General features: G+C 41.8%; 2 protein-coding genes across 2 annotated transcripts in view; one reads left to right on the top strand and one right to left on the bottom strand.

Annotated features, from left to right (window-relative positions):
- Positions 1-5,774: 5,774 nt before the first annotated feature.
- rps10 (ribosomal protein S10) lies at positions 5,775-16,935 on the top strand. Its single transcript, XM_034165678.1, has 6 exons — positions 5,775-5,881; positions 6,288-6,437; positions 9,123-9,297; positions 13,173-13,247; positions 15,721-15,776; positions 16,853-16,935. Exons 2-6 carry the CDS (start codon positions 6,288-6,290, stop codon positions 16,892-16,894), a joined length of 498 nt encoding a protein of 165 aa, XP_034021569.1. The 5' UTR covers positions 5,775-5,881; the 3' UTR covers positions 16,895-16,935.
- Positions 16,936-20,786: 3,851 nt separating this feature from the next.
- The window catches only part of nudt3b (nudix (nucleoside diphosphate linked moiety X)-type motif 3b), a 46,222-nt gene continuing 39,354 nt past the window's right edge, over positions 20,787-27,654 (bottom strand). The window contains exons 3-5 of the mRNA XM_034165669.1: positions 24,481-24,525; positions 24,304-24,388; positions 20,787-22,521 (exon numbers count right to left, since the gene is read on the bottom strand). Coding sequence (XP_034021560.1) covers positions 22,325-22,521; positions 24,304-24,388; positions 24,481-24,525 — 327 coding nt within the window. The 3' untranslated portion in view covers positions 20,787-22,324. The remainder of the gene's footprint in view (positions 22,522-24,303; positions 24,389-24,480; positions 24,526-27,654) is intronic.

Genomic DNA, 27,654 nt, shown 5'->3' with positions numbered 1-27,654 from the left:
CATAACGACCATTTGTATCACCTCATTGTGTAAGGTATGTGTGCAATCTAGGAATGCACTGATACTTTTTTCCAGACCGAGTACGAGCACATACATTTTGGTACTCAGTCCACGAATACTTAATGATACCACTACAGTTTTATGACTGAAAATGTTTTATTCATCAGCTGTTCCTTACTTTTTGACTGTAACTGCTCCCAATATCATTAGCTTTGTTTTTATTGACAAACATTTCACTTAAATAATGTAACTTCACTTTTTGACTACAACAAATTGTCCTTTAATTTTAACTGTGTGTTTCTTAACAAACATGACATTGCCAGACATGTCAGTGAAATGTAACCTGTGGACTTCAGAACTACAAAATATACAACACCAGGACTAAAAGCCTTTTTTAAATGTGAGGGCAGATTCTTTTTGATGAAAAGCAGTTTATCTGTGTTATCAGCTGTGAGCCTGTTTGTTTTTATGTACAACACTGAGCTAAACAGTCTTTCACTCTCCACACTATTTTTTTAACTTTTAATTAAATACGTACCGGTAACCTACACAAAAACAAACCGTAAATGTTTTTTTCCCCCCAAAGGTGGAACATGTAATATTAGAGGAGGATGCGCGCGCGCGCACACACACACACACACACACACACACACACACACACACACACACACACGGTGTCGCAACACAAGGAGGCAAAACAGAGTAATTTTAACATTATTTTATTTTTCCTTTGTGAATGATGGGATAATTTCCTCACGTTCAGACAGAATAGCCCGTTGCCTGTGGTAAATGAGCCGTTAATGAATGAGGTGAGCAGTGAACCAACTTCTAGCGCAAAGTGCAGCTTGTGGAGGTTCCAAACGCAGCGCCACAGACATTCCACAAATGGATTACACGTGTAAAAGCCCAAACCGGTCTGCCATCGGCCTGAACACCCACACCAAGGGTTGAAACTGACCAACCTGATGGATAATCTCTATCCCTGAAACCCTGATCTGAGTTCTCACAGAGGAACTGCGGCACAAAGTACCAAACTCACAGAGGAACTCTTTTTCAGCCACACGAGGAATTGAAGTATTTTCAGATGTTGCGTTCCAAACTCAGGAGGCTTTATGTGGATTATTCTTCAGGATGATGAATTCCACGAACAGGTAATCAATCAGTCAATCAAGTTTTATTTCTATAGCACTTTACAACAGTTTTCACTGAACCAAAGTGCTGTCCAATAGCACCAGCTAGAGATAAAATAAAAAGAACAGTACGAAAAACACAATAAAACACAATAAGAGCATCCAAAATAGAATAAAAATAGACAAAAAAGTGTCAAAGCAATTATGTGCAAAAAGCTGCCCTGAACAAGTATGTTTTTAACTTAGCTTTAAACAGCGGCAAGCTATTAATGGACCTCAGTTCAGGAGGTAATGCATTCCACAACTTAGGACCTGCTACTGCAAAAGAACGGTCACCCCATTGTTTGGACCTGGACCTGGGAACCTCCAGAAAGTTTTGGTCAGCAGACCGAAGTGCTCTGACAGGGTTGTGTGTTTTTAACAACCCTGTCCTGTAACCCTGTAACAACCTTTAACAAAAAAGGTAAGACTTTTTATTTACTGTGTGTGTGAATTTCCTCCGCATGATGGTCCGCAGCTTTCAGCCAATTGATGGACAGGATAGACAGACGTATTTCAACTTAGTCCGGAAATTTCGGAGCATGCGGGTGAAAATCCTACATTGAGAGGTTGACATCAAGCTGCTGTAAAGCGGTATCAGGTCACGGAGTATACGAGACATTTTATGATTACAAGTACGAGTAAATGAATACGGGATTGGTGCATCCCTAGTTCAATCAGCTGTGAATCCTGCACACCAGATGTGACACTCTGAACTTGTAACTAATGAAAAGTGGAAGCAAATGGCGACGTCTGTGTTCACCACCAATAATCTTTATTTATTTATAGTGAAAACTAAAAAGGGCCATTCAGAATTCATCCTAATTATTTACATCACATTACCCCTCATCTGTCAGGTGTCCTACAAATCAAACAAATGCTTTCATTTGAATTAATCCAATTAGGCAGTCAGTCAAATAAAACCACTTTTATATATCACGGGCACAGACACACTTCTTTATCTGTTCCAATTAAATAAAAAAACACTCAAGATAATCAAAGGTCATCGTTCTGCCACAAAAACAAATAACCAAGCTTGAATAAACAATATATTTTACAGAAAAGGAATCAATTCATATTCTTCCCTTCATCGTGACAAAAGTGATTCCATGGCAACAACACATCGGGAAACATTTCTGCACTTGAATAAACCAGTTATGCAAAAATCCTATTTATCTACACGATATTATGGCAAGTTCATGAGTTTGGAAATCAGAAATGACAAATTATTCACAATGAGACAGAAGAGCAGACAGCATTTCACAAATGTAAATAAACTTAGCGAGAATGAAACTCATCTCATGATGCTCATAAGCTATTTTCTACAGCATACTAGAAGGTGCAGAGGTCTGGCAAGAGACAACACAAAGCTGAAGTTCTAGAAATGTTGGAAGATACATAAAATTCATGTCTTGGAATCAACATACATTTACAGCTGATTAACTCTGTCCAAAATTAAACCAATTCATCCATAACTACCACACAATGCTTCCACCATCTTAACCCATATTGGTGCCAAGCATCTTGAGTTAAACAAATGTGACCGTGAGTTTGAAGGGTGTAGGACTTTGTGTTACTAGTAACCACAGGTGAACCTAGGACCAATTCCTTGGAATAGTCATTCTAAATTTTCTTAATCGGGCATTTTAATATTACTCAAACATTCCAGGTTTTGTACAAAATTGATCAAAACTCTTTGATATATTGGGTGTAAGCAGAGGGTGGGCACACAGGACTGAAATATAGTCAATGATTACACAGGGGTCAAAATTTTGAAAAGTCTGAATCACATTGATAAGTATGCCACATTATTTGTCTGATCAGGAAGATTCCAAAAAGGTATAGCTTGGAGTATCTGTGACTGAATGGTGTGGAGTTATGAGGCAAAAACTGGAATAAACATGAAAAAAGGTAAATTTCAGTTTGTACAGGGGTCCAGTTTTGGTATAAAATGATGCAAATGATTGGTTGAGCGAATAGGACTAATAAATGGAATAGTTTTGACTGTGCTGAAAGCTTTGTCTCCAAAGTAAAGGTCAAACAAGGTTGACATATGTAATGTGGTAATTAAACATAATAGATGGTGCAAACTATTTCATTTATTAACTCCATTAGCTCAACCCACAATTTACATCAACTTTATCCAAAATGGGAGCAACTTTAACTATTGACCCAAACTGATATGGGCCTTTGGACCATTTTTTTCTTTTTTTACCCCATTACATTCACACACACACACGCACAAATTTTCATCTTAGGTGCATGTCCACTGTGAGAGACATAATCTAAAAAAAACATCCAGAAATCACAATGTATGATTTTTTTAAATAAATTAATTTGTGTGTTACTGCTGCAAATAAGTATTTGAACACCTGTGAAAATCAATGTTAATATTTGGTACAGTAGCCTTTGTTTGCAATTAAAGAGGTCAAATGTTACCTGTAGTTTTTCACCAGGTTTACACACACTGCAGCAGGGATTTTGGTCCACTCCTCCATACAGATCATCTCTTGATCTTTCAGGTTTGGAGTATCAGCTCCCTCCAAACGGAGCCCCTCCTTAGTTGCCCTGGCTGTGGGATTGGGGTCACTGTCATGCTGGAAGACCCAGCCATGATCCATCTTCAATGCTCTTACTAAGGAGGTTGTTTGCCAAAATCTCACAATACATGACCTCATCCATCCTCCCTTCAATACGGTGCAGTCGTCCTGTCCCCTTTGCAGAAGAGCACCCCCAGAGTATGATGTTTCCACCGCCATGCTTCATAGTTGGGATGGTTTTCTTGGGGTTGTTCTCATTCACCTCTATTCTGGTCTCATCTGACCACATGACCTTCTCCCATGCCTCCTCTGGATCATCCAGATGGTCACTGGTGAACTTCAAATGGGCCTGGACATGTGCTGGCTTGAGCAGGGGGACCTTGCTGCCCTGCAGGATTTTAAACCATGACAGCATCATGTGTTACTAATGTAATCTTTGTGACTGTGGTCCCAGCTCTCTTCAGGTCATTGACCAGGTCCTCCTGTGTAGTTCTGAGCTTTCTCAGAATCATCCTTACCCCACAGAGTGAGATCTTGCATGGAATCCCAGACCGAGGGAGATTGACAGTCATCTTGTGTTTCTTCCACTTTCTAATAAATAATCAGAACAGTTGTTGTCTTCTACCAAGCTGCTTGCCTGTTGTCCTGTAGTCCATCCCAGCCTTGTGCAGGTCTACAGTTTTGTCCCTGGTGTCCTTAGACAGCTCTTTGGCCTTGGTTATGGTGGACAGATTGGAGTGTGATTGATTGTGTGAACAGGTGTATTTTATACAGGTAACAAGTTCAAACAGGTGCAGTTAATATAAGTAAAGAGTGCAGAATAAGAGGGCTTCTTCAAGAAAAATTAACAGGTCTGTGAGAGACAGAATTCTTGCTGGTTGGTAGGTGTTCAAATACTAATTTGCAGCAGCAACATACAAATAAATTATTAAAAAATCATACATTGTGATTTCCGGATTTTTTTTTTTTTTTTAGATTATGTCTCTCACAGTGGACATGCACCTAAGAAAATTTCAGACCCCTCCATGATTTCTAAGTGGGAGAACTTGCAAAATCACAGGGTGTTCAAATATATATATATATATATATATATATATATATATATATATATATATATATATATATATATATATATATATATATATATATATATATATAGCTAGATAGTTAGATTAGATAGATAGATTTCAGCTTTAAACCACCAAGTAATCAAAAATGAAAACTTGTTTGCAGTACATTAGTTTGTGTCCTTGCCCATATATTAAAATGTCAGCAGAACTTTTTTTTTAATAACCATTGTTGGACGATTGTTGGCCAGCTTGGACGTCTGAGGTGAGATGGTCTGACCTGTTCTACAAAGGATAAATGAAATAAAGAACGAAATGAGCTGCTGCTGATCTCTGCAGAGAAACTGCTTTATTCATTCTCTGCTGCGGCCAGCAGGAGTCGCTGCTGCACACAGCAACTCCTGTCAAACAACAGCAGAGTTTATTTTAATAACCCGAATGAGCTAATTAAATAGCCTATTTTTATTTTATTTTTTTAACTATAAAATCACTTTTAATACTGCGGTGTAGAATATAGTTAAACAAACAACAAATTAGACAAATGTGCAATATTATGGTTCAGCATACATCAGCCACTTTACTAGCAATAATAATATACACGTGCTAGTACTTGCTGAAATTTTACTCACCAAAAAAACGAAAGAATCAGCCAAATTCTGTACGTTTCTTAATGCACATTCATTGTCTTTATTCGACTGACTCCGGTGAATCACCGACGTTCTGTTTCTGAACCAGTGCCGACGTGAAGTTAGACACAACGAACAGTGAGTCTTCCGGGATGCATTTCAAAATAAAAGCTTCATCGTTCAGCCTGCCACTGTCTGGGAAGGACATGGACGTTTTAAGTGTATTTGTTTTAAAAGATAAAAAATGTAAAAGTACTGTATAAAACAGGTAACGTTGTAGATTTAATTTATTTATGTATTATATTTATTTCGGCATCTTTTTATGCGTGGTGAATCGATGGAGGTGACCAAGCTGTTGTAACCTATTAGTCTTCCACGCCAACAGAGGGAGACACTGTTCCACTCAGACGGGGCGGGAGCATAAGCCGCTGCAGTCAACACTACAGTCTTTCCGGTTCGAGCTCTCATCAAATGCAACGGTACTGACAGGCCTGGAAACGAAATCTGAATTTATCTTTCACATCTTGTGCTTTATTGGATAATGATATCTTAAAGGTTAAAGCTGCTATTGTACTCATGTCATAGTTTTGTGTATTTATGTGTTAAACGCTTGAGGAAACGCGATGTTTGACTCGAAAGCACGGAAGTGATCCCGGCTCGTACGATGTCACAGTTGTCTGCCATTTTTATTTTTGGCTAATAGGCCTCTTTTAGTGGTTATTGCCACAATTTTGTGGCTGTCTGGTGGTTATTTCAGTTTGTCGTCGAGTCGCACCGTGAGTTGTAACTGCGCTCAGTTCAGTTTACGGTTCTAGACGCTGGTAACGCCGCTAGCTAAGATGCTAACGCACTGTAGGTGTATTAATGTTATGTGGTTTCCTACAGATGCTGATGCCCAAGAAAAACCGTATCGCCATCTACGAGCTCCTTTTCAAGGAGGGAGTGATGGTGGCTAAGAAGGATGTTCATCTGGCCAAACATCCCGAGCTTGCTGACAAAAATGTGCCCAACCTTCATGTGATGAAAGCGATGCAGGTGAGGGGTTGGATGTTAAATTTACATACGTTTTACCTTCAATCCTTCAACGTGCCTGATATGTGATAGTCTGATTTAGTGGTGGCATGGTGACTGACAAAATAGTTTCTTAAAAATGAGGGCTCGGGTTTGGATAAAAGCTACTGTAATCAAAGCAGGAGCGGGAGTTCTTAATATTGCACCATAGGGGACGCATGATTCGAGGTCGGTCATCCAGCCCTTTGACCTCTAGGGGCGGCTTTTTTCAGTGAACACATCACGAACTTAATATAAATACATGCAATTTAGTCACTTTTCAAAGGGGTCAGACTTGTCAATAAAGTCAATTTAATGTACAATGGAAGAGAAAAGCAGCTGGTGCAACACAAGTAGGTGCTGAAAACATACAAAAAAGACTAAAGTTTTGATGTGAAAGTCACATCTTAATCAGTGTCTTGAAAAGACGTGGATGGTACAGCCTAAATACTAATAGGAGCCAGGTGTCACAATGGTTAAAGGGGGCGTGACCATCTATCAATCACGGCACTCAATTTGTAATCTGTTAATCTCTTAATTAGAGACACGCTGTCCCAAAACAAACAGCATGACAAAAACCCAGAATAGAAACAATTGTTAATATTAAAGAAATGAGTAAATTTCAATTCTTCATTCAAACCAAATGGTTCCAAAGTGCCCAAAGTATAAATCCAAAATGCTTCTCTACATAAAAGTTTTTTTTAGTGACGTCACCTCCTCTGAGTGGAACTGTAATTTTCTCAGTGCCCCAGAATTTTAAAGATGCTGGAGAGCCATCACCTAATAATGGCTTATAATGATAATGCCTTGCCATGGCATAAGTTAGATTCTGGGTATGGATTACTGTTTTATGTTCAGCTATCTGTAATTTAAGTTGATGTTTAGTTTGACCAATATATGCCAATCCACAAAGGCATTTTAGGAGGTATACACGTGTAGTATTACAATTGATAAATGAAGAAATAGAATATTGCTTACCAGTACGGGGATGAGAGAAAAACTTCGCATTAGTGGAATTAGAACAATGTGCACAGTTACTGCATGTAAAGAAACTTTTCGGTGGGCTGGAAGGCCAAGTAGTCGAGACGTACAATGGTTCATTTCAGGTCAGCTACCTGTATAAATCTCACCATTCCAGGCAATGATACCTATCGGCTGGCTGATAGGAGCAAGTTAGAGACAAAAGCAAACCGGCTGATTTCAGTAGAACTGCATACAGCCCGAGTGTGTTTTCGCCAAGCGGCCAGTCGCGGAAGTAGAAATTTTCGCCTTTGGATTGGCCACTTTGCCGAAGAGACGTGGCACGACCTCAAGAATTACAAGAATTGATGGTGTTATGATTCATATGCTAAGAATAATGACACACTTGGCCAGTCTATGGACAGCTAGTGTCATACACTTGCCCAAGAGTGATGTCATGTTTGGCTGCCCTGAATAGACCCCTTTCTATTTGTCTTTCTTACTCATGATTCATCATGCAACAACATTTTGTTGGGCAAGCCGCTATAAAGCCAAAGCAGGAAATGCTGTTTCAATTCTTTGGGTGAAGCCGGAACAGATTTGCAGCATCTGTCCGTACGAAGTTGGTCTAAGAGGTCACAGAAATGGCAAAGCCAGATCAACAATTCGGCTAAATATCTCACTGTCTCCAAAACTATTCAAATGCACTGAATTATTTGTGCAAATGTTTCTGATGATCACATCAGGGTCCTCAGAATGTAGTGGCAAATGAAGCCTCGAGTGGCCAAATTTCAGTTTTTAGAACTTGTAATCAATGCGTTATTGCAGCACATATCGTTTAGAACATTTCAGGATGGTCAATAAATTGACCAAGCATATATATGAATGAATGGGGTGGGTGGGGGGAATCTCCAAGCATTTCATAGTTGAGATGAAATGCTTGGAACACACTTTGATGCTGTTTGCGTGAGTCCTCTGCTCTTTCTCTTTGGTGTGTCAAAAAATTTTAGTGTCCTCTTGTCTGTATGGTCACGGTTTGTACACCCAAATACCACACATGAATTAACAGCAGTATCACTGGAGCTCACTCTTTGTTCTCTGCCACACAGCATGGTGGCACAACTGAATCAAGGGTAAACATGCCCAGAATGGAAAGGAGTCTATAATCTTGTATCTAATTCACAATCTGGAGAGAACAGTGGGTGACATATGACTTTATACAATGCTGAACTGACTAAACTGATCTCATGTTGTTAAAAGACACTTCATAAGTTCTGATGCATCTGACAGTTTGGAACCAGCTCTCAGCCGGACCGGTTTCTTGGTTCCCATCCCTAAATCAAGCAGCATAATCTGATAGCTGTTAGCTGGCTGCATACTGGCCAGTGTTATAGTATAGCTTACGTGCACCTGTCTCCATCTCTAATTCATGGAAACGGCGAGCAAATAAGTGGGTCACAGGGAGAGAACCAATGTGGTGAACATGACAGAAAGAAGAAATAGAATGAAAATGGGGGTGGACTTAATGGATTGTTGCTTTGCCCGTCCAGACTGTTAAAACCCCAAAGTTACATGATGTGGATTAATCTCCCAGTGTTGTTAGTGTTATGGATTTGTCGAGAGATCCCCCAGAAAATGGTTGGTCATGCTTCTGTTGCACTAGTCTGTGTGTTTAAATAATCATAATATCGCACTTTGCTTCTCTTTCAGTCCTTGAAGTCATGTGGCTATGTCAAGGAGCAGTTTGCTTGGCGCCATTTTTACTGGTACCTCACCAATGAGGGGATTCAGTACCTGAGAGACTTCCTCCACCTTCCCCCAGAGATTGTGCCCGCCACACTGCGCCGCCAGACTCGTCCTGAGACAGCGCGACCAAGGCCCAAGGGTGAGTCCCCTGTTACATCCATGTAGTCACATATTCAGTAGTAAAATTATCTTTATTTATGCCACTTTCCAGAAAGAACATCTCACAGTGCTGAACATAGCCTTGTTATCAAAGTACAGATATTAAAATCTTACAAACAAAAATAACTTTAAAATTCAAAAGAACTAAATGCATGCCTATCATGTAAATTGGGGGGGTGGCGGCAGGATATAATGTCAACATTTAGTTGTCATTGTAATTCTATTACCATAGAATTTTCCATATGGTTGAAAACAGATTGTCCTTTTCAGATGACTGTAGTCAAGCCCCTCGCTTGCATTTGATTTGAAAGGATCGTCAAAGCTAATGCTATGGTATTAGCTACAAATAACAGTGACAAGCAGTTTGCTGTGTCACTTCTTTCGCGCTCCCGGTGCATGCAGGCTGCATTGCCGTTAAGATGTCTTGAAAAACACTTCAAAGTTGTGTTACAAAAATGCTGTTTTTGTATTTAGACATGGTTATTTCTTGCTGTCTTTTACAAAATATGTGAGAAACATATTGGGTTTATACAGAAATAAGCTGTTCTGACAGTTTCCACCCATAGTTTTAGGCAGAAATTGAACTTTTGGGTGTCCCAAAAAAACCACTGTGTCCAAATTTTTAGGCGCCGACCAGCATCGTGCACACCCAACCCACGGGGGGATCAGGGGGCTCCTCCATGAAAATTTGGAAAAAATAGTTCCCCAAATACATGTACCGTTTCAAAGACTGAGCACATTTCCACACTTCCAAAATATCACAAAAACTACCAAAAAATACATAAGTCCTTAATTTACTCATATTTGGAGTCAGTCTGGTTCAGGGGTCTGCAACCTTTACTGTCGAGAGCTATTTTTGTCCCATCTTCCATAAACAAAATTCTTCTAGAGCCACAAAACATATTTGACCTTTAAAATGAATGAATAAAGGAAATACAGCTTCTAATGTTTTTTCTATATACAGTATTTTAAATTTTATTTATTTATTTTTTTTTACAATCCCGAATCATACAAGTTTGAAGGACATTAAAAAGTGGTGGTGGGGGGCCCATAATGATCCTGGCATTTACTTTGACTTCTGTTTACTGCAGACTCCATGAAACCTGCATATTTCAAGTTTTGTGAGTTCTGCTTTATTTTATTTAATATCCATTCCTACATTTAAGGCCAGCAGCATTTTCCAAGAGAAAAAATGTTGGGACAGGGCGGTTTATTCTCAGTGTAATAATTAATTCCTCATTTTTATAGCCAGTTTTCTTGTGTAATGTCAGAGGATGAAATATTTTTGAATATTTCTTATGCCGCGTTCACACCGGGCGCGACGCGAGCGACTGCAGTCACAGGTTACCATGTAATCCCTATGTAAGGACGCGATTTTGCGCGTTTGTGGCGCGATATTGCGTCGCCTCACGTCGCGCTGCCCTCCTCCCCAAGTTCAAAAATCGGAACTTTTTCGTCTCGTCGCGCCGCGATGACCAATCAGGGACTGAATATGTAGTGACGTGGAGATGTCTGGAGTTTGACTGAAGATGTGAACATGTCCTGTATCTGGTAGCAGCCTGTGAGCAGGACTTATGTCTCTTTTTTGTTTTTGGAGCGAACAGCAGCACCACAGCAGCGGGGAGCGGAGTTTATTTTTATTTTACACGTCCTGGAGATTATTTTACTTATTAACTACACACCTGTATAAAGCAAATGGTGACTGGTTTCTAAACACAATTATGACAGTTTTTGGAGCGAGCAGCAGCCCTACTTGCAGCAGCGGGGAGCGGAGCTTTTTCCTTTTTTTTTTTTTTTTTTTTTTTTATTGTTTACTTGTGCGCGCGCGAACGGGACAGTTGATCCTCAAACTGGGTCCTGCAGAGGTGGAAGGACCGCTGAAAGCGGCCATCACTCAGACACAGCTCCTGCAGCAAATAATGATACTCTCTGTATTGGGAGCTTTTCACAACAACTCGCTCTGTGTGATCAAGGTCCGTCATGTTAGCTTGACTGACAACCGGAGCCAGCGAGCAGAATGGAAGCTCCTCCTATTTGATGAAGCTCCTCCTATTTGATGACGCACCGGGGCGAATTTTCGCAGCGAAAGTCCACCCAAGCAGAGCGACACACCGGGCGAAGGAGGCGCGTCAGTCGCCTGGCGACCCACGCGAATTTGTAGCGTCTGATCGCGCCCAGTGTGAACGCGGCATTAGACTTCGGTTACATCAATCATTCAGAAATACAGACAGTGTGATACTGTGTCGGGTAGGCAGTTCTCAAAAACTAAATGTCCGTGCTGGAAGAAAAGTGAGCTTCTGTGGGTGTGAGTGGAGAAACTGGGAATAGTGCAACATTTTAATCTTCATTTTACACATAGTCCCAACTTTTCTGATTTGTGGTTTCTGTTGCATTTCTGAAATTACAGAACTGCTACAAAAAAGTGTTAGCATTTACTTCGTACAACAAACGCAAACACCGAACTTATAAAGAAGGGGAAAAGAAATGCACAGACATGCAGGAAAAACCGAATGCAGGCTGATTTGACTCCCATGTTTTTTGAAAATAAGAATAAAATAAGAGGTAACTTGCTTCAAAATAAATAAAATGTATGGTTGCAGCCTAATACCTTTGAAAAATAAATCAGCAGCTTGTATTTTTATTCTGACTCGAGTTTTCCTTTTTTTCTCCTCGGTCACATTTTGTGCTTGAACATAAAACGACTACATTAAGCTCAAGATCTAAATAAAATATCTTTGGGAAATAACAGCCTATTAATGTTCAGAGTTCTCACCTGCTTGATGTGATTTCTGCTGCTGAAGATCACTGCAGACCTTGTCCACATCAGGTTTAAAAAAGAGAGATTTTTTTTTCCCCATTCATATATTCTAATTTTTAAAGGAATTTTGACTATTTATTTCATCTTATAAATTCAGTGTAACTGTCACCGACATGCACATGGTGTGAACAGGACATACTGTCAAAACTGTGCAGGAAGAAATAAAGGCAATGCCATAGTTTTGTTTGTTTTTTTGAGTGTGTGTTGCTTCTCTGCGCTGCACGTGCTCTCTCTGCACTGATGAGAGCAGCTCATACCCATCTCTCTCCCTCCTCGCAGCCAGCCGACTGCGCATGCGCGCACACACACACACAGACTGCTCCAGCGATCGGACCCAGTCCTAATTTTAGGCAGATTTAAGCATGCCACCTGCTATTTTTCAACCGTCTTTTTCGAAAATTGGCCGTCCAAATGACGGCTGGGTGTCTTGCTGCCTAAAGTCCTGTTTCCACCATCTTGGAGTATCTTGTTTGAGCGAACAGTTGACATTGCGCTATCTATTTACTTGGATTGGCTGTTGCTGTATCATAATGCTTAATATTTGCATAAAATAGAGTTTTGGTCTTGGTCTATGTTGGCCATGCCAACGGGCAGCAGGACGATCGTTGTCTCTTTCCACCGCAAAACACAGACTCTGAAAGTGAACGGCAAGTCATTGCTGCTCTGGCTTGGAGCTAAGGTGACTGTACCTGAAGCCAATCCTGGGTCGTCACCTCATTGGCTCATAGTACGTGCACTGGGGACTCTGAGGACAAACTGTTTTCCAGAGTATATTTTCCTGTATTATCTACTCTGTAATTTTGATTTTTTTTTTTTTTTGCACTGTTTTGGTGTATGTTTATTACCACTACCAATGAACCCTTATTTGCTTGTCAGTTTGTGAACAGCCTGTAACCCACAGTTTATATAGGCAAGAACTGATTCAATTTTCAAGGTCAAAGTCAGGAAAATGTTTCTTCACTCTGTCTAAAAAAAAAAAAAAAAAAAGAGAAAACAAAAAACTAACATACAAAAACTTTATTGCGGCTTTTCCACAGGAATGGAAGGAGAGAGGCCCGCCCGTCTGAATCGGGAGTCTGACAGAGACGCGTACAGGAGATCTACTGCCCCACGTACGTATAAAGTCGGTGCTATAATTGGCCTTCACAGTGAGACATGGGCACTACTGTCTGAAAATGCCATGTTTCCGAAATCTCACAGTTCCTAACTCACAGTATAATCTGTAGAAAGAAGTCACATCTAGTGCAGTTTTGTCATTGTGCAGCTACAATGCTGCATCATGTTCAAAGAAGTGTGTAAATATTATGATTACCAAAAAGGTGTAAAGCAGTCAGGGAAGGGAGGACCTAACAAGAAAGAATGCTTGACATTACTTACTTACTTAATAAATATGTATATATGTATGTGTGTATGTGATATAATATAATGCAGTGCTAAAATACCCTCAACCATATGAGCAGTGTGACCTTTTGACACTTTAAAATAAGTCAAGGTTGACCATCTTTGAACTTATCCAAGAATGCTCCCTGTGAATTTGAAGACCCTGACAGTAATAGGAGTGGGCTTATGCTCAGCACGGACAGATGGACACACAGTCTTCACAATTCCCACTGTTGCCAAGTGCTTGCTCATAGGGGGTCGTTTTGACCGTTGGGGTTTTTACGTAATTATTGTATGGCCTTGCCTTACAATATAAAGCGCCTTGGGGCAACTGTTTGTTGTGATTTGGCGCTATATAAATAAAATTGATTGATTGATTGATTACCCGACAGCCATATTTTGGCCTCGGGTACAAAGTAGTCAGAGGCAGTGCTTCTGTCAGTGTGATAATACTGCATTAAGATGTACTGTTAATTCTGTATACTGTCGTGTTTCTGGCTGAGGCTATTATAAAGTACACCTTCATGCATGAAAATATGCACAAAAATAATTAGATTTATTTAAAATGTCATGTACTCCTGTGTGCTGGGCCGTTGTTGTCATTGTGTAGAAATCATAAATCTGATGGAACCTGTCTGATAATCAGCTATCAATCAGTGTTGGCTGGTGCTGTCACCTATATGATGTCTGTCCAAAAAGTAACGGACCTTTTTATTTTTTTCAAAAACTATATGGATTTGAATCACGTGTGATTGCATCAGCCAAGCTTGAACCTTTGTGTGCATGCGTGAGTTTTTTCACGCCTGTCGGTTGAGTCATTCGCCTGTGGGCAGGCTTTGAGTGAGCACTGGTCCAGCCCCCTCGTCGGATTTTTATTGTCAGTGAAATGGCTGAGAGACTGCCGCTTTGCTGCATGAAATTTTTTCAGAAACCGTTAGACAGCCAGTTGGAAACCATTCGAAAGATTCAGATGGATTTCAGTGAAGATTCTGTCGGCGTCACAAGGATTAAGGAGTGATAAAACCTTTTTAAAGACGGCCCACAGCGGCGGAGGGCGCGCGGCGCACCGAGTGGCCATCAACAGGCTGGAACGAGCAGATCATTTCTAAACTGAACGCTGTGTTGATCCGGGACATCGTGTGACTACCACAGAAATGGCAAGAGAGCTGGACATAGCACTTTTGCGGCACATTCCACTGTTACAGGAGATTTTGTAATGAAAGACGTGCGGAGGATTTCGCGAGTCGGAGCCACTCATTGCGCGCAGCAAAAAAAAAACACCTCCGTGTTGGAAGTCTCACAGGACATGTTGGGGCATGTCCAGCTGTTAAACAATTTCTCGGATACTCACTCGACTGAAAAGCCATCAAAAGCCGTCTGAATCTTCTGAATGGTTTCCAACACAGAGGTGTGTTTTTTTTGCTGCGCGCAGTGAGCCTGCTCCGTACTGACGCAAGAAATCCTCTGCACGTCTTTCATTACAAAATCTCCTGTAACAGTGGAATGTGCCGCAAAAGTGCTATGTCCAGCTCTCTTGCCATTTCTGTGGTAGTCACATGATGTCCCGGATCAACACAGCGTTCAGTTTAGAAATGATCTGCTCGTTCCAGCCTGTTGATGGCCGCTCGGTGCGCCGCGTGCCCTCCGCCGCTGTGGGCCGTCTTTAAAAAGGTTTTAACAGTCCATAATCTGTGTGACGCCGATAGAATCTTCACCGAAATCCATCTGAATCTTGTGAATGGTTTCCAACTGGCTGTCTCTAACAGCTTCTGAAAAAATTTCATGGAGCAAAGCTGCAGTCTCTCATCCATTTCACTGACAATAAAAATCTGATGAGGGGGGTGGACCAGTGCTCACTCAAAGCCTGCCCACAGGCGAATGACGCAACGGACAGGCGTGAAAAAACTCACGCATGCGCACGAAGGTTCAAGCTTGTCTGATGCAATCACACGTGATTCAAATCCATATAGTTTTTGAAAAAAATAAAAAGGTCCGTTACTTTTTGGACACACCTCGTATTTTAGTAGGTGTTTAAACCTGGTCAGTTCAGCTTGATGTGAAAAGTGTGTGATTTGTTTGTGGCGGCTTTTTGTGTGTCTGCTGTATGGCTTTTCTTTGCTTGCTGGGACAGGCCTCAGTCTGATTTTTGTGGTGTGTTTAAAACTCGAGTTGACATTTTCCTTTTTCTGCTGAATTCTTTTTCAGCTGGTGCTGACAAGAAAGCAGAGGCTGGTGCTGGAGCTGCCACAGAGTTCCAATTTGTAAGTAATGTTGACGGTTTTTTGTCTGGCCTGTATCAAAACGGTATTTGTGCCATAATGTTGTCACTGTATGTGTACACACACACACACTGAATAGCTTAACTTGACCCAAATATATGAGACACTTTCCGGGATCCCAGGCATCCTGGAAACTTAATTTTCATTCATGGAAATGACCTAGAAATTGGTGAAAATGACCAAATATCCTGGAAATAATTGATATTGTCAGATGTTTTAGAGCACTACTGTCTGAGCTGTTTGAAATTCAGCTGACTGTTGGTAAGATGAGCTATGCAGCTTGTCCGGGTTGCTGAAGCAGTAGCAGTCTAATTATTCCAGAGCCTATGATATGCTTGGGAATGGCTACAGCTGACTGCTTTGGGAATAAATATTCTCATCATACTCACCCACATTTTTGTGAAACGAGTCCGATGATGTCACCAGCTCAGGGAATATGTTGCTCCAGGCTTAATAAAACTGATTTCGCGAGATTTGACCGATTGGGGGGACTTCAGGTCCGTTGCGCAATATAGACACAGCATAACTTAACACGGATAAATAGTGTACTGTTTTGCTTCCAGCTGCTATCACTGAAGCAGTCGCGGAAAGTCCCCCCCCAGTGGAGAAGAAACGGCACGGCAGATTTTAGATGTTGTGTCTGTGTTAGCCTACACAGCTAACTAGAGTAGCTCAGTTCTCTCACCTGCAAAACCGTGACATATTTGTGCTCTGGATCATAAACAAACTGCAACACACATCCGCTTTCCCACTGCATTTTCACTTTGTGTGTAATTTGCCCAAAAACCCATTGAAAATGCTGTGGTTGGTCCCGTGACAGAGAAATTACATCATATGCCTCATTTTACCCCTTTAGTGCCCACCCTCAAAGATTGCGGTGCCCAATTAACCTGAGATACTTAATCAACCGTTATTTGTATAAAAGGAATGAAAATGGTGTGTGTGTGGCTTTTTGCTTTATTAAAATGAGTATTGACTAGCCAAACTTAATTTGTATTAAGCATGTATAAGTGTGAACTGTAGCTGACTGTTTAACTTTTTTTTTTTTTGTCTTGCAGAGGGGTGGCTTCGGACGCGGCAGAGGACAGCAGCCTCAGTAACTTTCATAATCTGTTTCTGTACAATAAAAGCGAAAACTCAGCTCATTTGCCTGTATTCAGTCTACTTTTAAATAAATCTTTAAAAATATTGGCTCACACTACAGCAGAAGCACACAGCCAAGACAGCGCTTCAATAAAAGTATTAACACACTGAGTTTATGTAGCGGAATTCCAAAGCAGCTGCAGCGTCGCTAGTATGTTAACGATAGACATTCAATATGCAATCAACGACACGGGTGAGGATGTGAAATACTGGTGTTTATTTGTTGGCACATTTATATTACAATCTTCAGTCTTATACTGGTTCATTCCAGTCCCAAATGACAAGAGCAAAATAAAATTCCAGTGACAAACCTTGAACACATGTATGTAATGTCAAGTCTGAGGTCAACGGCTACAAGTGCATGGTTAGTCTCCTTTAGTTCTGGGTGCAATTTTGACTTGTAATTAAGGCATTCAGATATAAGTTTGACAAATCAAACAAAAGCTGAATGCAGAACATTATATGCAAGCATGTTTATTTTTGGCCACACGGTGGAGCTATAACTGCTATGGCAAGGTATTGAAATAATCACCTTCACTAATTCAAGCAAGTGATGGCGGCGGGGGGCTCAAATTTGTCCAAAAATCGTGTTGCTTGAGTGTCCTGTCAATTTTCCACCAAAAAATTGGGACGTGAAAGGTTAGCTGAGTTTATCCTACCATAACTAGTTAGATGGGTACATTTGTTTCATAAACACCCCCTGAACCTCAGCCTTAATTAGCCCTTCATTTTCTGACAGGAACGGTCTAAATTGAGAAAGGGACCACATAAAAGGACGCTAATCCTTACTGCCTGAAGCCAAAGTGCATCCTCTGGCCAGAAGAGTGCTGTAAGCTATTTACACATTAGCTCATCAAAAACATGAAAGAACAAGTGGTTGTCTCACTGGAAAAATCTTTTTTTTTTTTTTAATGATACCTGCCCACATCAAACTGAAACCTTACTTGGGGGGTGGAGTTTACACAGACATCAAAAATGAAGGGCCTAATCAACATGAAGTCTTAATGAAGTGACCGCATCGTAAACAGAGACTTTAGCCTCCACACCTTTCTGGCACCACTATACAATTAGGTCAAAGTCTCAAACTCTTACGACAGACGTGACACTCGAAGCATCTCATAATTACACTGTCACTGAGAAAAAAAAAATGTTTAAAGGGGCCCTTAATTTTGCAAGCGCAAAGAAACGCCCTCAAATCCACGTCTTATGTTCTATGTCGAGCTGTTCTGAAATGTCTGATTTGGAAGGTTCTGTTTTCCACAGCTATGGCATAACCCTCGAGTAGAAATACCACGGACCAACACTTGGTATCAGCTCAACTGCAAATTATTTAATGCCTGAATTGGTGGCGTGGTAATGTCCTGCATAAAAGGATCACAAATGGAAAAAGGTCATTTCTACTTTTTTTTTTTTTTTTTAAATAGGCATTCTGTCAAACATGACACTGGGGTTTTCTGATCATATACACAGCTTGGGGCAACTGTTTGTTGTGATTTGGCGCTATATAAATAAAACTGATTTGATTTGGATGGGTATCCATTACAGGAAAGCAGAATAAAACTGAGTTTAAGTGTAAGCCACAGGAAGCGGTGCTCAACGCTGGGAAAGGGAGTATAACCGCTCCCAAGGAGGCCACATGACTGATCGTGTGTTGCAACTCCGACTGCAATTGTTACTATTGTAATTATTACAACAGTGGGGGTGAATACACAGCTATCTCAACCACTGCTGTAATAAATGTAATATAACACAAGGCTCTGACCATGAATGTTTACAGATTTTTAATTAACCACTTATAGTGAGGCTAATTGGCAAAAATGAACCACTATTGTAATAATTATTACAGGCCTTGTGAGAGGTGACAAGTTTTTGTGCTTGCTTCCAAAGCAGAAGGTTCATGTGTCAAGACCCCTCATGCCCATTCTACATGTAATGTTGGGTTATGTCAGGAAGAGCATCCGGCATAAAACCTGTGCCAAATCAACATGCAGATCCGCGAGGGTAGTCCCAAGTGTAAAACGAAGAAAATAAATGAAATGTACCGTTACAATTACAACGGCAGGCACAGTCGCTTGACAAAACTCTACTACTGTAATAACTGTAATAGTGGGTCCCTTCAGCTTCTCCCTCATTTTCACAAAGTCCCCACAGCAGATCTGAGGTTTTGCACATTTTACGACAGATGCCGTTCCTGATTGAACTCCACATTACATGGAGAATAGGCATGAGTGGTCTTGACTTGGGAACCTTCTGTTCTGGAAGCAAGTGCACAAACCAAGTGGCCATCGCCCCTACCCATTGTAATAACAATAGCAGGCAAAATTGACTAGCAAACTCAACCAATATTTTAACAATATTGTATTTATAACAATACCAGGTAAAATTGCACTGGAAACCTAAGCACTGCTGTAATAACCATCACAATAGGAGTCAATTAGTATGAATTATGACAAAAGCAGTTGGATTTCTGGCAGAATTTTGTCCACCATTGCAATAATTTTTCCAAAAGTAATTATTTTTTTCTTAAGCATCTATAGTTGGATTCTTACATTCACGGATGGAGGCGCTACTAGCGTTTATTAGTTAGCTGTGGGTTTACGCCTACTACTGTAATAACTCACTATTGTAATCATTACAATAACAGTTGCAGCACTGATCTTAACCAGTTGACAGCATTACTTTCCATCTCCACCAAAGTTGATTAAATTGTAACCAAGATGACTATTTTCTGGACAGTTTGTCCATTTTTTTTTTTGTTTTGTTTTTTTTTTAACTTATTTTGCTGGCATTCTGACATTTTAAAGACACACATCATATAATATGTGTGTGTGAATAAAAAAAATGCATTATCGTGACCACACAATGGCATCGTCTACACATGACAAGCTGCTCCTGTGTCCAGATGCAAAAGCGAGAATGTGATTCATATTCCAGAGCAGAAGATGGCACTAATGTACCATTAAGCTGGGTGACAACTGCCACGGAAGAACAACCACATGAGAACGACAGCTCGGTCTCAGAACAGGTGAAATTAATAAAACAGGCTCTCGAGCAGAAAGACAGCGCCTTGAGCAGAAAGAGATTATATAACATATCCTTCATACTACTCAGCACTCCAGTTGTTTGCACTTTGTGGAACAGCTAGGCTAAGGTAAGGCTAACTATGCCATTCTAAGAATGTATAGTAGTTTTAAAACATTTGATCTGTGAGATAAATGTGCACACATCTGTTCAGTGGAAACACGAAGCTGTTCACTCTTATGCTTCATGGAATAGCAAACTAGTCCATTAGCATCTGCCGGCTAAGGCCGTGTTTGAGTTATTAATATGTTGATTAAATTCATTTTGCTTGTTGCATGAATGAATAGCATCATGTTTCAAAAACCTTATAATTTGAGTGTTGATTAGAATATTGAAGTAGATCTTTTTAAACAGAAATACTTCTCTCAGAAAAAAGTAAGAATAACTGAGGTATGCACTCAAATTGCTCTCCTAGTTTTAAAGGTGAACCTACACTATAGTCATGGATACATATTCAGCTTTGAATGAAGGCAGAAAATCCCAGTGTGATGTTTGATCTCTTTTTACAAAGGTCAATGAGAAAACAGAGTCACAGACCAGTTTCTGTTTTCTAAAGTACTGGGAACTTATTGTCGTTTCACAGCCAGGCTAAAGAGGGAAAGGAGTACAAAGAACAGGAAGTTACAGTCAGTTTCATGGTAACTTTTCAGTGTAAATGCAATTTGCAGATATTCTGTCACACATCCCCTTTTCCTTGTTCTTTAAACTTAACAGTACTGTGCTTTACCATGGGAAATTTCCCAAAAATTCCAAAGCCAGCACCATGAATCCAATCTGTTCTTCCAGCTTCATTTGAAATGACACATAGCACTCACAAGTGTGAAATAGGGATTTTGTCGTTTGTACTCTCACCTTTGATCTATACAGAAATGAAGAATTTACAATAAAAATGTCTTACGTGCTATCTACAGCGCCTCCAGTTTCACAGTATTGAGTCGGCTGCTCCACGCCACGTGAACGCAGCTCGGCTAAAGAGACTTTTGCCACACGTTAACGAGAGGAGGAAAAAAAAAAAAAAACAGTATCCAAAAGCATTTTACAAATTAAAAACAAGGTCTCAAACTGTACAAGGCTTGTTTGTTCTGCATCTTGCCAAAGACAGCATTATAGATTCCATTACTTTCAACGTCAAGCAGGTTGTATCTTTTTGGGGATGCAGATAAATACTTTAACAAAAAAAAAAGAGGGGGAGGAGTTTAAAACAAAAAGAAAAGCGCAACTATAATGAAATAATCCATTATAGTCACCTGTGCTATGTTATGAACACGATGTAAACAACTTCTTTGAATTAACTAAAACAACGTGATGAGTAGAAGAATATGGTAAAGGGGATTTAATAACTTAAGTGATATGTTCATTTTTTTTTAAAGTCCATTTTGAAAAACTACTTCTACCCTCTTGTTAAGCAGAGGAAGACTTTGTAATCAAGTTACAACAAAGCATTGATGGGAGGGGGAAAAAAAAGAAGAGGGCAAGTGGTGTTAAAAAGAGGTAAAGACACTGAGAAGAATTGTGGTTCATTCTGTGTGTTGACATTCATTCACTGGCTGCACAGTTTGAAGAGTGAAGCCCATAGTGTTTGGCTAGTTTCCTAAAGAGTAGACAATCTTTTCATTTTAAATTTCAAAGACCACCAAGGGTTCTTTTTTTTTTCCCTTCAGATTAGTGACATGATGACGACGAGGAGCCAAACAGACAATCCAAACTCCTTACCACAAGTCCTCTGCACAGTCTGCGTCAGGTCACTCCGAGAAGCGAGACACGGCATTAATTGTTCTCATGCAAAACGGGGTCATTTCCCAAAGTTCTGTTCAGGTGTGGACAACACTTCCTATCCTTATAAATGTGGTGGGGTGGGGAGGGGACCACACACATATGTGCGCATTCATTCAGAGAAAAAAAGACAACCAAAGGAAGAGCAGACATTTGAGGAAAGAAAAGGAAAATAAAACGTCAAAAAGCACTACGTATACAATTTTACATTACAACAGTAAAAAGTAATTCTTGCATTCAAACATCACGCTAAGGGCATGTCAAGGAAAGAGGATGAACAGGAGTAAAGGACATTTCATGCAATTATCATGTCAAAAAGAAAAGGGGAAGGGAGAGAGGAAGGGCGAAAATTACATTTACAAAGTGTTTCAGACTATTTCACCCAACACTTGTCATCAAGTCTGTGCCACCGTTCTGGCACAAAGGAGTTGGCAAGGCAAACCATGTTATTGGAACAAATAAAATAAAAACAGTAAGAGAGCAAGTAGTGGTGAAAGCTCCTGGGGGTGGGGAGGGGCCGGGTGTGGTTTTAGTTATCTGATACCCGACACGGAGCTCTGATTGATGCTGTAGGTAGGGGAGAGGTCCCCGCCTATCGTGGCCACCAAAGGCGTTCCGTTACTGGTCAGGCAACTCTCCTGGAGCGCCTCGAAGTAGGTGGCCTGCACAGGTTTGTGACACTGCAACACTTGTATGGCATCGTCTATTTTAAACCATTCCCTTTTTCTCCCTGTTGGCAGAACAATACACCATAGTTGAACATGTTCAGACACATGAAAGCATTGGGGGGGGGAATGTGGTGGCAAAAAGGTTTTAACAAACTATCAGTACTGCAAACAGCATGAAAGTGAAAATTAGGAGTGTAACAACGGTTGGTGAGAAACCGAATAATGAGACTTTAAAAGCTGCAGACACCTTGTGACTGCTTGACTACTTTAACCATGTGATCCTCACTCAGACGAAAGGCCCACTGACATGAGCATGACTTTGATTCACGCAATAGCACGACCTTTGTCATGCTGTAGCCCCTTTCACACCGGGCCCGCTTTGAGTTGCATTTGAGTTGGATGCAGCCTAGTGCAGAGACGATGCAGCTGCAGCTCAACGCCAGAACACCACGAGGGACGAAGCCAATCGGATGCAGAAAAAAATTTAACATGTTTAATTTTTTTCTACATCCTGTACTTGACGCAGAAAGCAAGTGGTTTCAACGCAAGTCAGGGCAAAGCAACAGTATTTAGCATGACTGGAAGCCACACCCTTACAATATGTTACCCAATGCCAATTTATGATTCCTGCTATGTTCCATTGGTCCTGAAGTATAAATCACGCAGGATTGTTTTTATACCGTGTACACAATGCAGTGAAACTACATGCTCAAAAAGAGCACAGAAAAAAAATGCTGATTGCAGCCTGACTGCAGGCAGCTACTCGCTTCTTAAATTCTCTCACAATTGTTTCTGAATAAAGTCCATTAACGTCCTGCTCACAGACTGACTGCCAGAGACAGGACATGTCCACAAAATACAGCACAACTCCAGACATCTCCACATTTTCTCACAGATGGTTCGTTCACGGGCGCAGTTCACGGTCAGAGAAGATAAACTATGACAGAACTCAGAGCGCAGACCTGCAGCTCAGCACAAGACATACAAACTAGAAGAGAAATCAGAGCACACACAGTCTGGCTGCAGCTGAGTCTGTCTGCAGGTTCTCTTCTGCGTCCTCACCTCTCTACCCTCTGTTGCGCGCACCTGACGCACACATTCCTGCGTCGTCATGACGCCACACGACAACTCGAAGCAGGCCCGGTATGAAAGGGGCTTGTGTCGTGCTGGAGAGTAAGCTCGTTTTCACCTGGTGCAGACAGGATGCGGGAGGGGCGCCGGTGCGTGCTATTGCGCACAGAGAATTTTGAAATGTAAAAAAAAAAATCTTTTACGCACAATACATGCTTTGTGGCGTGAGCTAATCAACACTACATGCAGCTCGTCAAGTGGAGTAAAGAAGAAGTGAACAGAGCGAGTGGTGAGGTCAGTGGATCGCATCAGAGAGCAGCTCATCTGGAGGATTATAAGAAGTTAAATCTGTTATAAACATACTTTAACAGCTGCACACAAGAAGGAAAGAACACACAACTGTTTTATCAAGCCATGACAATGTAAACAAGTCAAATAATTACCTTTTTAGACGGCTCAAAATGCTTTCTGCGGGTAGTTAGGTGTGCGTTTGCAAAACGGCTCCGGCTACAGCTTCCTCTGTGATTCAGGATGCGATTAGAGCCATTTTCATCAGCCAATTTGCAGGAAAAAAAAAAAGATTAATCTGACACAAAAATAATTATTTTATGTACGTAGCGTCCAGCGCAGAGCGCGTGGCAGCCGGTAGAACAAAGAACAGCGTCCAGCTGTGAACACAGCGGGTGGGATCGTCACGATGACGTTCGTGATATTGCGTGAGTCACAGGCATGCTCGTGTCAGTGCGCCTAAAGAAACAAACTGTGTACTTTACCAATGCTGACCGAGTCCTCCCAGTCTTCCAGCACTTCTGTTACAATAAGAACGTACACGTAGGTTCTGTGTTTCCTCTCTTGGTTCTGTTAGTGGGGAGTCACAATCATTTTTCCACTTTCAGAATATGATCACAGCAGAAAACTCAAAGAAGTTGGCAGCAAACAGATGGACTCACCTCAAACACTCCCACTAAGCGTCCTAAAGTCCCCTTCACACCAGCCTGTGCAATAAAGGGGGAAAAATGTAAGTGCTTATGCACGTAGGACAAAAATGTAACATGTTTACAGTGTAATACAGCAACAAACTATGAATCTGCTAAATCAGAATCAGAAGAAGTTTATTGCCATTGCCAGTGAACAGGATTCACAGAGTAGGAATTTGCTTCGGTACAATGGTGCAACATTAAGAAGAGATAAAATGCTAGGATAAAATATAACGTGTCAAAATAAGATAAAATATAAGATAAAAAAAAGAAATATGAAAGGCTGTGTGCAACAGAAAAACAGAGAAACAGAAAAAACAGTGCAGTGGGAGGAGTGCAATTAAAAACCAAAGTACACTGTCTAAAGTGACCCGTGATAAAATGATAAAGTGACAGCGTTAAGCTTAAGGTGACTGAGTTATGAGGGGTTCATGAGTCTAACGGCAGAGGGGAAGAAACTGTTCTTATGGCGGGAGGTTCTCGTCCGGATGGACCGTAGCCTCCTGCCCGAGGGGAGTGGTTTGAATAGACTGTGTGCAGGGTGAGAAGGGTCAGCTGTGATCCGACCTGCTCGGCCCAGAGTCCTGGAGACGTGCAGGTTGTGGAAAGATGGAAGACTACAGCCGATCACCTTCTCAGCAGAGGCCACAATGCGCTGCAGTCTGTGTCAGTCGCTGGCTGTGGCCCCGGCGTACCACACCGTGATAGAGGAGCAGAGGATGGACTCGATGATGGCCGTGTAGAACTGCACCATCAGCTGGACAGGCAGCTTGGCCTTCTTCAGCTGCCGCAGGAAGTACATCCTCTGCTGGGCCTTCTTGATGAGGGAGCTGATGGTTGACTGCCACTTGAGGTCCTGGTTGATGGTGGTGCCAAGGAAGCGGTGACAGACCACAGTGGTGATGGGGCTGTGGCTTTCCTGAAGTCCACGATCATCTCCACTGTTTTCTGGGTGTTGAGCTCCAAGTTGTTGCTGCTGCACCAGGTCACCAGCCGGTCCACCTCCCTCCTGTAGGCAGACTCATCCCCATCCAAAATGAGTCCGATGAGGGTGGTGTCGTCCGCAAACTTGATGAGCTTTCCAGAGTCGTGGCTGGAGGTGCAGCAGTTAGTGTACAGGGAGAAGAGCAGAGGGGAAAGGACACAGCCCTGTGGAGATCCTGTGCTGAGAGCCCGAGTGTTCGAGACATTCTTTCCCAGCCTCACACGCTGACTCCGGTCTGTTAGGAAGTCTGTGATCCACCTGCAGGTGGAGTTGGGCACGTGGAGCAGAGAAAGCTTGTCCTGGAGCAAAGCTGGAAGGATGGTGTTGAATGCAGAGCTGAAGTCCACAAACAGGATGCTAGCATAGGTTCCTGGGGAGTCCAGGTGCTAAAGGATGGAGTGCATGGCCAGGTTTATGGCGTCATCTACAGACCTGTTGGCTCTGTAGGCAAACTGCAGGGGGTCCAGGAGGGGGTCGGTGATGGACTTCAGGTGGGATAAAACCAGGTGTTCGAAGGTCTTCATGACTACAGACGTGAGAGCCACAGGACGGTAGTCATTAAGTCCAATGACGCGTGGTTTCTTGGGGACTGGAACTATGATTGAGGACTTGAAACAGACTGGAACATGGCATGACTCCAGGGAGGTGTTGAAGATCCCCGTGAAGACTGGGGTCAGCTCATCAGCGCAGTGTCTCGGGGTGGCAGGAGAGACACAGTCTGGGCCCGGGGCCTTACGTAGATTCAGCCTTTTGAAATGTCTCCTCACGTCATCCTCTTGGACCGAGAGGGCAACAGGGGGAGTGGGGAGGGCAGCAGTGAGAGGGGGGAGATCCAGAGAAATAAAAATGAGAACGAGACATTGTTCCCGTTTTTATAAACATTTTACACAATGTCCCAACTTCATTGGAATTGGGGTTGAGAATAGAATGATTTGTAAATCCTCTTCAACCTATATTCAGCTGAATACACCACAAAGACAAGATATTTAATGTTGAAACTGATAAACTTTATTGTGTTTGTGCAAATATTTGCTCATTTTGAAATGGATGCCTGCAACACGTTTCTAAAAAGCTGGGACAGTGGTATGTTTACCACTATGTTACATCACCTTTCCTTCTAACAACACTCAATAAGCGTTTGGGAACTGAGGACACTAATTGATGAAGCTTTGTAGGTGGAATTCTTTCCCATTCTTGTTTGATGTACGACTTCAGTTGTTCAATAGTCCGGGGTCTCCGTTGCAGTATTTTGCACTTCATAATGTGCCACACATTTTCAATGGGCGACAGGTCTGGACTGCAGGCAGGCCAGTCTAGTACCCGCACTCTTTTACCGCACAGTGTGGCTTACACTGTTGTAACACGTACAGAATGTGGGTTGGCATTGTCTTGCTGAAATAAGCAGGGACGTCCCTGAAAAAGACGTTGCTTGGATGGCAGCATGTGTTGCTCCAAAACTGGGATGTACCTTTCAGCATTGATGGTGCCATCACAGATGTGTAAGTTGTGACAGCCCCCTACAGCCGTCCTAATGTGTCTGTTGTGTCATTGTCTAAATATGTGTGTTCTGAGGTCCTGGCCACCAGGCGGCGCTGATGTTGTCTTCTGCCTTGGGCTATAAAAGGAGGGGCTTTCATCTTCTCTGCATGCTCTGCTTCTTCCTCCTCCGGATCGGGGCTTGGAGAGCGACCATGGGTGTTTGGTCCTGGTATGGTCTTCTGGCTGGTTCATCTCGCTATGCCTTCCTTTTTCTTTTCTTTTTATATTTTTAATAATAAATATTTGTTATAGGTTTTGAAAGCCTGTCTGCTCCTGTGTGTGCCTCATGTTTTGTTGCGGCTTTTGAGGCAGGCCGTAACAAAGCGTCCTCAGACCTCAGGTCAGACATGCTGAGGACCCACTGCAGTTTGCATACAGGGAGAAGGTGGGAGTGGAGGACGCCATCCTCTACCTCCTTCACAGGGCCCACTCTCATCTGGACAGGGGTAACAACGCTGTGAGGGTCATGTTTTTTGACTTCTCCAGTGCCTTCAACACCATCCAGCCCCTGCTACTGAGAGACAAGCTCATGGAGATGGAGGTGGACACTCATCTGGTCACCTGGATCACTGATTATCTAACTGGAAGACCACAATACGTCAGACTCAGTAACTGCACCTCGG

The sequence above is a fragment of the Thalassophryne amazonica genome, chromosome 3 (genome assembly GCF_902500255.1).
Source record: "Thalassophryne amazonica chromosome 3, fThaAma1.1, whole genome shotgun sequence".
Lineage (NCBI taxonomy): Eukaryota > Metazoa > Chordata > Actinopteri > Batrachoidiformes > Batrachoididae > Thalassophryne > Thalassophryne amazonica.
This window is presented reverse-complemented; position numbering and strand designations above follow the sequence as displayed.

Excerpts from the sequence above, each read along its gene's own strand:
- rps10 (XM_034165678.1), top strand. The coding sequence starts at position 6,288 with ATGCTGATGCCCAAGAAAAACCGTATCGCCATCTACGAGCTCCTTTTC. Across the intron at positions 9,298-13,172 it reads AGCGCGACCAAGGCCCAAGG|GAATGGAAGGAGAGAGGCCC; the intron begins GTGAGTCCCCTG and ends GCTTTTCCACAG. Across the intron at positions 13,248-15,720 it reads CAGGAGATCTACTGCCCCAC|CTGGTGCTGACAAGAAAGCA; the intron begins GTACGTATAAAG and ends ATTCTTTTTCAG.